We start from the raw sequence: 11,247 nt of genomic DNA on the forward strand, positions 1-11,247 counted from the left end.
ATGGTTCTCATTATCGTCCCGTTGCGTACTACTCCTCTCGACTGACCCCTGTAGTTCTCGGTATGCCAGGTTGTTTAAGAGCAGTGGCCGCTGTTGCCATTTTGATCGACAAATCTTCTCCCATTGTACTGGCTCATGACTGTGTCGTGCCTCAGCTGTGTGGAGTACTGAGTCAAGTCTTCAGCCTGAGCATTCACCTCCAGAGGGTCCCAGTGTTGTGGAAGATGTCCTGCCTTGTTCCTGTGCCAAAGACGCCGCGTCCCAGCGGCCCTCAGGACTAGAGACCGATAGCCTTGACGTCCCACATAATGAAGACCCTAGAGAGGCTCGTCCTGGAGCAGCTAAAACCTATGGTCCTTCAATGATCCATTACAGTTTGCCTACCAGCCCTGACTGGGAGTTGAGGATGGCATCATCTACCTGCTGAACAGAGTCTACACTCATCTCGACAGCCCGGCGAGCACTGTGAGAATCATGTTCTTTGACTTCTCCAGTGCTTTTAACACCATCTGTCCGACTCTACTGGGTGAGAAGATGACTGCAGTGCAGGTGGAGGCCCCCATCGTGTCCTGGATTGTTGACTACCTGATGGGCAGACCACAGTACGTACGCCTACAGAACTGTGTGTCCGATAGGGTGGTCAGTAACACTGGGGACCCACAGGGGACTGTTCTCTCTCCCTTCCTCTTCACCCTCTTCACCTTAGATTTCAACTATTGCAGCAAATCCTGCCACTTTCAGAAGTTCTCTGATGACTCAGCAATAGTCGGTTGTATTGAAAAGGGTGATGATAGTGAATACAGGACTGTTGTGGGCAACTTTGTCACTTGGACTGAGCTGAATCATCTGCAGCTCAATGTGACAAAGACGAAGGAACTAATAGTGGATCTGAGGAGGGCGAAAACACCAGTGACCCCTGTTTCCATCCAGGAGGTCACTGCAGATAGTGTTGAGGAGTATAAGTACCTGGGGGTGTACTTGAATAAAAAATTGGACTGGACTAGTAACACCGAGGCTGTCTACAAAAAGGGCCAAAGCCGACTCTTTTTCCTAAGGAGGCTGAGGTTTAGTCTGTTGTGGCCAGTACGATCTTCTTCGCTGTCACATGCTGGGGCAGTGGGCTGAAGATCGCAGACACCAACAGACTTACCAAACTGATCAGGAGAGCTGGTGATGTCGTGGGGGAGGAGCTGGACACTCTGACGACAGTGGCAGAGAGGAGGATGCTGTCCAAGCTTCATTCCATATTGGATAATGACTCTCACCCTCTCTATGACACACTGGCTCTGCAGAGGAGCTCCTTCGGCAGCAGACTCCTCTCTCTTAAATGCACCACAGAGCGACACAGGAAATCATTCCTGCCAGTGGTGATTAAACTCTATAATGCGTCCCTCAGCTGACATATACACGGACATTTACTTTTGCATTTGTTGCACTTTTTTGCAAAAACTTTATTTAATGTCAATGATCTTGTATATACCTTTATTTATTTATTTATTTATTTATTTTATATATAATATATATATTATATATATATCTATATAAACCACACACACATACCGAGAGAGATAGATAGACCCCCCCCCCTTGGTGTCCTCTTCTCCCCTCCTACAGTGACTGGGTGTGGCAAGCTGCTGCTTTTGGAAGCATTAACTGAACAAGAGATTATTCACTCTCTGAAGATCCAGCTTTTTTCTGAACATGCTAAATATTTTGGAGCTAGTTTATGAAGAATCAAAGTAGTTCGGGTGTAGGTTAAAGTGTCAAATCCATCACCCACAATCTTTGATATTTCCTAGCATCTGCAGGTTATGGTTTTTACGTTGAGGTTTGTTCACAACAAGGTAAAGAAACAAGAAAGCAGGTTTAAGCACAACTGGAAAAGGAATGAAATTCCAAAGCCACCATGTGGCTGACACACAGACACTGACACTGAGTGTAGAGGCTGAAAATTGGATAGGAGTAGGAAGTGAGATGGAAAATAATGATCGGATAGAAAAATAATAAAGAGGGGACTGAAATAGTGTCAATTTTGTAGCTAAGAAGAAAACCAGAAACCGGATGATGGAAGAGAAACAAGTCATTTATCAAGAAGCTCAGGGCTTTAGATTGTCTCTGCATCTAAAGCCAGAGGGACTGTGTTTGTGCTTTGGTGTGCAATGACAGACATGATTGAACCCACACTTCCACATATATCTGCTGAAATTGTCTTTCCCTTTTGACAAACAGAGCGGGTAGTTCACTAATCAGATGATCGGTGGTTCGATCCTCGGCTCCTCCAGTCTGCATGTCAAAGTGTCCTTGGGCAAGATACTGAACCCCAAATTGCTCCCTGTAAGTCGCCTTGGATAAAAGCTTCAGCAAATGTAAATGTTATGCATTGAGGGGAGCTGCGAGGCTTCAGAGCTCCGACTGCTGCATTTAACTAAACCACACACACATCGTCTCCTAACCCACCTACATAGACCAGTTTACATTGTAGAAAAACACAACACAGCATTTAATTGTCTGTATTATTGGGGAGCAGAGAAGTTTTTGGGATTGTGGTAATGACAAAGCACCCGACTGCATCCACTGCACTGTAATTTTTCATTTCAAATCAGTCAGGAAACTCGCAGGATGCTCAGCGATAAATACTTTACAAAATGCCATCAAAGATTTATATCAATCAGAATGTTTCCAACCAATAAGATGTGCCAGGAAAAGTTCTACTTAATGCCCTGACCATGAGTTCACACACTGTTTTCATAAAATTCCCTTGTGTTCATCACAATGACATTCGAAATACTAAATCAGATCAAATCAGTTTTATTTGTATAGCCCAAAGTCACAAAATACATTTGCCTCAGAGGGCTTTACAATCTGTACAGGGAGTGACACCCTCTGTCCTTAGACCCTCGTTTAACATAGTTTCACAGTCCAGTTGTCACTTGACATGTTGACCATTACCAAGACAATGAAAGCTCTGAAGGAAGTAGTCAGTTGTGCAACAATTTCAGCTATCCTCGGATGTCGACAGATAATAAATATATCCAAGCCAAGATATCTTTTCTGTGCACCTATCTTTGGTATGAACAGATATCTGCACATGAAAGACTGTGCGTTCTGCTTTTGCTGTCCATAGGGACTGCTTATCTACAGTTATGGCACAAAATCTTCTCCCAAAAATCGTTTTTTGTATTTTCATGTTTGTTTCTTTGCATTGGAACAACACAAAAAATGAAAAAAACCAAACAGATTGTTATACAAAACTCCAAAAATGGATCAGACAAAATTATTGGCACCCTTGACTTCATATTTTGTAGCACACCCTTAAGAATTCTAAGGTAGCCTTTAGATTTCATAATTGCATGCACACAGTCAAGAATATCCAGTGCCTAAAGGAGCAAAGCAACCCCGAAACATGAACCTCCACCATGTTTCACCATGTTCTTTTCTTTCTGCTTTCAATAATCAAAAGACTATACAAGTTCCATTCAATTTTATTTATATAGCATCAACACTTTCCATATAGAACAGGTCTGTGAAGGGAAAGGATGATGAGGCCAACAATCAAATGATATTTGTAGGAATCACCTGTTTGTTTAAAGTCACAATTAAAGCAATAATTAAAGATTGAGGAAACTATGGTCTGATGGATCAAACTTCAGATTCACCAGATTCAGCGCTGGTTCTGGCTACATTTGCGCCCTGGGCGCTCATGCGCCCTCACGGGGACTGCGCCCAGGGCGGTCGCCCACATTGCCCATAGCTAAAACCGGCCCTGACCAGATTTGACGCCATTCTCAGCAGATGTCAAGGAGAACAATTTTCAACACAGTGCAAAAAACCCTACTACTCCCTTAGACGTTATGAATCTGTCATTTATAAGTCTTTCCCTTTATTTTGGCAGGGATTTCATTGTCATACAGTGAGAAAAAAGTTTATCTCCTGTGTCAAATAGAACGGGACTCTCCCTGAACTGCTCCCTGAACTGCTCACACTGTGTTTTGTTTAGGTTTTTTGATTTAAGTCATTTGGTGGAGCTCAGCATTCCTAAAAACAGCCACACATGATTGGCCAACAGCCGCTGCTATCTCATCCTCAGACTGAAAGAGACTGCCAGAGCATGGTATCTGCATTCCTTACCCCCTCCCCCTCAGTCTTCCTCCTTCACCCTTCAGATCCCCTCGTTCCACACATTCCTGCACATGGAACTGAAGCTTTAAATTCACCTTTTCTCCGTTGAATCTGTCAAGTTTAAGGCTGTGAGTGAGTGTCCATCCAGGAACACCATCATCTGGGTCAGAACTGATGGAGACAGAGGAGCTGGACTCCAGTTCGACCCAAAGATTGCATTTGTCTTCCTCTGAGGACCTAACAATGAAGATAAAATTTCAGGACAGCTCGACACTTGTTGTTCATTACTGGCTCAGACGTTTCTCTAATGTCAAACTATTTTTAAATCATCCAGATGCTTCCATATAATCTTCCGACTCTTCTTAACATGCTGTTGTGTATTACTATCTGTACTGTATCTCCTCAGTAAACTACTGTTGCATGTTTTCCTCCGCTCAGTTCAAATAAGATGTAAATCCTATGTGGTGCTGTTGAAGCAACATAGGTTCTTATTTCTATTTTGCCCAGAAAGCATCTAAAAAATGCACAAAGCTGAGATTTGTGGGGGGCGGGTGGGAGGTGGCAGACAGGCTATGGAAAATAAAGATCAAGTGAGTGGAGAAGTCAGTGTGTGGTTTTCGTCAGAGCTCGGAGATGATTTTTACAATTCAAATCTGTGTTTATTTCCTTCATCTCACACTGAACTTTTCATTCCTCTTTTGTATTGTATGTATTGTGTATTATTAATTGATATCCATACAATCCTCTTATGTGTGTTGCAGGCTCTGTTGAAGATGGACTGTCAGGGTCTCGTGGCCAGGCTTGTCATGGACTTTGTGCTTTTGACCACAGCTGTGGAGTTGGCCGGGCGCTGGAGGGAGCTGGCTGAGAGGCTCGCCAAGGTTTCACGCCAACAGATGGATGCTTACGAGGCTCCCCATCGCGACAAGAATGGGGTGGTGGACAGTGAGGTAGATTACTATTGTACTGATTTAAGAAGAATGTTTATTCAGGTTAAATCAGAATGAGAATCACAATCAAAGCCTGAAGTTTTATTTTCTGTTTTTATTTATAGTAATTACTATTTATTGTTTTTTTGCAGGCGATGTGGAAGCCAGCCTATGACTTTCTGGTCACGTGGGCCGCACAGATCGGTGACAGCTACAGGGACGTGATCCAGGAGTTGCACATGGGCTTAGACAAGATGAAGAGCCCCATCACCAAACGCTGGAAGCACCTGACCGGCACGCTCATCCTCGTCAACTGCCTAGACACCCTGCGGAGCTCCGCCTTCAGACCTGCCGCTCAGGACGACTACTCCATCTAAACTCCCTGCTTCATGACTCCATGTCAACCATGCTGGTGTTTCTCTACACCAGTTCATTTGAACTCTCATTCCAAACACTACTACTGTCATAAGTTGATGTTTTGTTTAGCGCCACATTCAGCTCGTTCCTAGGGAAACACCTCCAAACTGGCCCCACATCAAATGCCATGCTGTATGGAGCTCACAATGATATATGAAGACTCTTTTAATAGTCTTGTATAGTTATATATTTTTATACTATTATTACAGCACAGCATTTTTCAAGCAACACTTTGTGAAGCCTTTGGTTAAGAACTGTGGATTGAAGGCTAAAGAGGATAGTTTTGTGTCTTCTATTTATTCCTACATGAAAGAGAAACGTTCTATTTTCTCCTTTTTTTTCAGGTCCTTCTCTTGATGGACCTCTGTTCAGAGATCAAGATATTCTGCTGAATTTTTTAAAAACTGAACAAAACAGAATAGTTTGTGATTCTTGTCACAAAGTTTTAATAAGCTCTCCACTAGTGCCAAAATATTTAGCCAGTATTGAAAAGTAATTTTACAGAAAATGAATGACAACCAGTAAATATTCTAAATAAAATAACTGTTTGCAGCAAGAATTTCAAACGCTGTCTGATCTTCTATTAACAGCTATCGACAAAGCAATCTCAACTCACAGTCTATACCCTCATTTGATCTGGTGCTTTTGACCAGATTACCTGGTTTTTATCAGCTGTCATGGAGCAACTGAAGATGCTTAATCTTTACATGACCCTGAACCTCTTCATATGTCTGCTGATAAGGACCAAATGATTTAACTGAAAGCTGCAGACAGTAAGCAGACTTTGAGCATAGATTGTTCTCGTTCTTGTCTTTTTGATGAATTGTTCTAAATTTCAGTTTTCAGACAACAAACTAAATCTTAACCACTAATTTCTCAACTCTTTGCTGTCTGCTGCCCGTATTCTTTGATCCAGTAGAAATCATTTTTATCAAAGCTTGCCAAAAATGAATACAGCTCTACACAGATGACCTTGTACAATGTTGAGACCACTGTTGTAAAGACACTGTCTGTAAAAAGTTTAGTATCAGTGCTGCGTACTGTACTATGTGCTATTCACACATCCATCCACATCCATTGGGTTTAAAAACCTTTTTGTCACTGTATACTTGTGTGGAAAAGAAATAAAATGAAAATAATTGTACACACCATTGTCAGATTGTGTCTGTTTCTGGCTGTAGTCAGCTGTGATCATTTCCCTGTAAATATTTGAAACAAGAGCAGCAGGCTGTCATGTTTGTGTGTTAACTGTGTTCCGACTAAGGGGAAACAAAAAACTGAAAATAAACTATGTGACAAAATGTGCAGTGGTAGGTAAACAGGATGCTGCAGAAGGACATAAGCTAACCTCTAGGAACAGAGCGAGAACAAGAAAGACAAGTTTAAAGAAAATCCCCTGTAACTTCCTACCTCCAGTGTGTCCTCTTATGTCCTCATCATTTCATAAGTATTATATTGAAAAGACCAAACTACCACAGCCTTTAAATGAACTTAGTGTTGTATTTCCCAGCAGCAAAGCTCTCCAGGACGTAGAAATCATGTCAAGCCTACAGCCACGTTAGCATCCTTATGGTCATCACAGAAAAAAAAACCCTTTCCCACCTGGAGTCCAACATGTATATTGTGGGTATGTCCAGTGGCATGTTGACCTATGGATGAATCTGTGCTGACATTTAGCATGTGACCTTATTCTGTTAAATATTTTTAACATACCCACACTGACAATGTTTTGGTGTGTAATATTTAGTTTGTGAGATTATGAGTATTGTAAACATTTAATGATTCCACATTCACATCCTGTCATAAAAGAATTTTCATATCATATAAGAAAGACTTTGTTGAATACAGCAGCTCAAGATACACAAGATAGAGATACCATACCACATACCACAACGAGCATGAGAAGAAGCATGAGTCAAAAGTGAATTTTTTGAAGTTGCAGATTGTAAATACCATAATCTTAATACATGATCTTTAAATCAGAACAAAAACATAAGAATCATATGTAATGGGACCAGTGCTTGCAGGTGTATGGTTAAGATGAACATCCATCGCTGCTCTGATTTCACTTTGTTTGGCCTTTGAATTTCATCTCTTCACAGCAGCTGGAAAGAAGACACAACAGTTTTAGTTTGTCAACCTCTGAAATAAAAAAATGATTTAATTAATAGTTTAGAGCATAATCATCAGCTGAAAAATAAAAACATATATATTTATATGTATTTATTTATTTATTTATATTTTCATAGAACTGACTGCAATAACAAAGATTCTTATTAAAGCGTATTTCTCGATGAACATGGATGGTTCTCTCTCTGTCTGTCTTTGGTGATGGATGGCACACTGTCTTTTGAACTATTTTAATCCAGAGAAAAAAGAAAGAAGAAGAAAGGAAGAACATACACTCTAGCAGCGTTCTTTCTTTTGTTGACCCTAGTGCCTGGAAATATACAACTAACCCCTAAAGACCAAGACTACCTATGGGAATAGGACTCAGGGATACATCTGGTGAGTGGTGCACCTGGCTGTGCTGGAGACCTGCTGCTGCCAACAGTAGACCAAGTGCTGTACGCAAACACTTTCAAATATCAATGGTGAATATAAATGCTGCCTCTGATGGCCTCCTTACTGACATTAACAACTATGGGGTCTTAACAAGCCACCAGCCAGCCTGGGAAATGGGGATGAGCAAACTGTCAAGTGGAGTTTGTTTTCCTGTGTGTCTGTCTGTGTATGTGTGTGTTTTTGCCAATGGGCCTGCACTGGTCTGGAGGAACACTTGTGGGTACCTCATACTGGACCCACACAGGGTGAGGGATTTTCAAATTGTGTGGGTTGCCATTAGGCTCCCGTTAGAGGAAGGGGGTACTGTCAAATAGACGCTGTCTGCCTTCCATGTTTCTGGGCATGTCCTCAGATGTCCGTCTCACACCTGCCTGATTCACTCACACCACCCTTGCCTCTTCAACTAATCAGTCTATGCTATAGGGTTTCCACCAGCCCTGCACCACCCCTGACAGTCCACCACTGGCTCCCACACCTCACCACCACATTCCCTCTGTGTTTTCAATAAACTCTTTAAATGAGGTTCAGTCAGTTGGTGCTTCATTTGAATCTGCTACCGTTCTCATTAGCCTAGCAAACACAACCACTGAATCCTCACCACTTCACAAAGCTGGATGGAGCTCTTCTTGGTTAACATGAGCAACATCTCCAATCCCTGTCCAACAGCATACTGTCTATGACTATAATATTAAATTCTAGTGAGGGCTGGCTCAGGTCATCCCTTAGTTGTGCTGCCTTTAGGACTAGAATGCCAGCAGACTTCCCATGATGCACTGAGCTCTTCCTTTCATGTCCCATAAATGCATGTTACAAACTCAACTTCTTCCTCCTCCTTCTTAACTCAACTGGTCGCGGATGACCATCCACTAATGAGCTTGGGTCTGCCAGAGGTTCCTGCCTGTTTTTTTTTTTTTTGTAGTTTTTTTTTTTTGATTATTTTTTTGGCCTTTTCAAGCTTTATTTAATAGAGACATCTGAAGAGTGACAGGAATGCAGGGAGACAGACAGAGAATGACATGCAGGAAAGAACCGCAGGTCAGATTCGAACCCTGGTCTATAAGCCGGACTATAAGCCTTTGTGTAGAAGCTTCTACAGCAGATGTTTATCTGATAGTGCTGTAGCCAAATTTAAGGAAGTGATTCCTTCAGCATTGAATCAAATGCCATGTCCAACTGTAACAGAGGACTTGTCTACTTCCTTTAGCCACCCACAAATAGACCATCTTGTTGATAGTATTACAGGCTCATTACGGACAACTCTAGACTCTATTGCACCTCTGAAAAAGAAGATAATTAAACAAAGAAGGCTAGCACCATGGTATAGCCAGCAGACTCGGAAATTAAAGCAAGAGGCACGTAAATCTGAACGCAAATGGCGTGCCACTAAACTGGAAGAATTTCATCTAGCCTGGCAAGATAATCTCAAAACATACAGGAAGGCTCTCCGTAATGCCAGAGCAGCCTATTACTCTTCTTTAATTGAGGAGAATAAGAACAACCACAGGTTTCTCTTCAGCACTGTAGCCAGACTAACATAGAATCACAGCTCTACTGAACCATCTATTCCTTTAGGTCTAAGTAGCAATGACTTCATGAGCTTCTTTAATGATAAGATTATAACTATTAGAGACAAAATCCATCACCTCTTGCCCTCAATAGGCATTGATCTGCATTCTGATACAGCAAGTTTTGAAACAGCTGTAAAACCTGATATGTATTTAGACTGTTTTTCCCCCATCGACCTTCATCAAATAACTTTAATCATTTCTGCAGCTAAGCCGTCATCCTGTCTCTTAGACTCCATCCCAACCAGGTTGCTCAAGGAAGTTTTACCTGTAGTTAGTAATTCGTTATTGGATATGATTAATCTGTCTTTATTATCAGGATATGTACCACAGTCCTTTAAGGTAGCTGTAATTAAACCTCTTCTTAAAAAGCCCACTCTAGACCCAGAGGTCTTAGCCAACTACAGACCGATATCAAACCTTCCCTTTCTGTCTAAGATACTTGAGAAAGCTGTAGCTAATCAGCTGTGTGACTTTCTCCATAACAATAGTCTATTTGAGGATTTTCAGTCAGGATTTAGAGTGCATCATAGCACAGAGACCGCATTAGTCAAAGTTACAAATGACCTCCTAATGCACCTACGGAGAACATTCATCCCTAGAACGCCAGAGCCTTCGAAGTATACACCAAGGGAGCGGCGTCCTAACCACCAAATCCCAGGCTGGCAACAACCGTTGTCAACCGAGCTCCAACATCCAACCTCTAAGTAGCCAATAAAGGACATGGCCAAAGCCCATTGAGCTGCTCTAAGCTGTAACCAGTGACAAATTTAAGCCGCTCTTGGCCCCAGGGCTCAAAATGCGTGCGAAAAAAAGACTCTATGGTCGACACATAGACCCGGTATCTACCAGGCAAGAAGTCCAACTCCCCCCATGCTCACACCTAGATGGGGACAAGACGACATGAGTTTGGACACTTCCATGTCGCCTGCACCGGAAATTGAGCCAGTAACTGCCCCCCACGAACTGTGCTCTGCATGTTGGTGTGCTAGTTTTTCCGGCACCTGGGTGGAGCGGAACGGCCTACTGGACTGAGAAGGTGGCAAGGGAGGCTGAGTGTGAGCAGGAAACACGGCCCCATCGCACTCTCTGGCTATGTGACCTGGTTGCTGACAGCGCTACAAATGATGGGACCACGAAAACTGCTTCGACTATGCTGATAGAGCTCTGCAGACGAGAAATGCTCTGAGTCCATTGGGTCAACTCTCTGTTGCAATTTCAAGCATTTCCCGTCATCTCACTCATCGCACCGAAGTTTGAGGTGGGCCCAACACCCCCAACTGACAACGTGCCCTGAACCCACACTGGGAGCATGCCGAAGACGGAGCAGGAGATATAACGACGGAGTTCGGACCCACGAAACACCCCAGGTAAACCCTCCTCAGGATCGCCCACTGCCGAGCTCCAGCAAGGGAGCAAGGGCTGGCCTGCGTCACAAACTGCTTCACGCGCACAGAACGAGAGTGACCCTCAGGCAACAGTGCCGACAACTGGTCAGCGCGAACAAAAACGCACTGCATTTGGGTAGGCCAGCTGGGTGCACCGTTGCGACGAGTCACGACGCATGAGGCCCATTGAAAGCAAGTGAAAACCAAGTAGGGGTGCGCTCCCTCATGCGTGCCCGCTCGGAGAAAAAAGGCCTCCTGTAAGCA

General features: G+C 43.0%; 1 protein-coding gene across 1 annotated transcript in view; it reads left to right on the top strand.

The window, feature by feature from the left end:
- Positions 1–6,607, top strand: part of LOC104939703 (SH3 domain-binding protein 4) — a 30,496-nt gene extending 23,889 nt beyond the window's left edge. Inside the window, exons 3-4 of the mRNA XM_027276353.1 lie at positions 4,881–5,069; positions 5,201–6,607. Of these exons, the coding sequence (XP_027132154.1) occupies positions 4,881–5,069; positions 5,201–5,425 (414 nt within the window). The 3' untranslated portion in view covers positions 5,426–6,607. The remainder of the gene's footprint in view (positions 1–4,880; positions 5,070–5,200) is intronic.
- Positions 6,608–11,247: the final 4,640 nt, after the last annotated feature.

This window comes from Larimichthys crocea, unplaced genomic scaffold, assembly GCF_000972845.2.
Source record: "Larimichthys crocea isolate SSNF unplaced genomic scaffold, L_crocea_2.0 scaffold348, whole genome shotgun sequence".
NCBI lineage: Eukaryota > Metazoa > Chordata > Actinopteri > Sciaenidae > Larimichthys > Larimichthys crocea.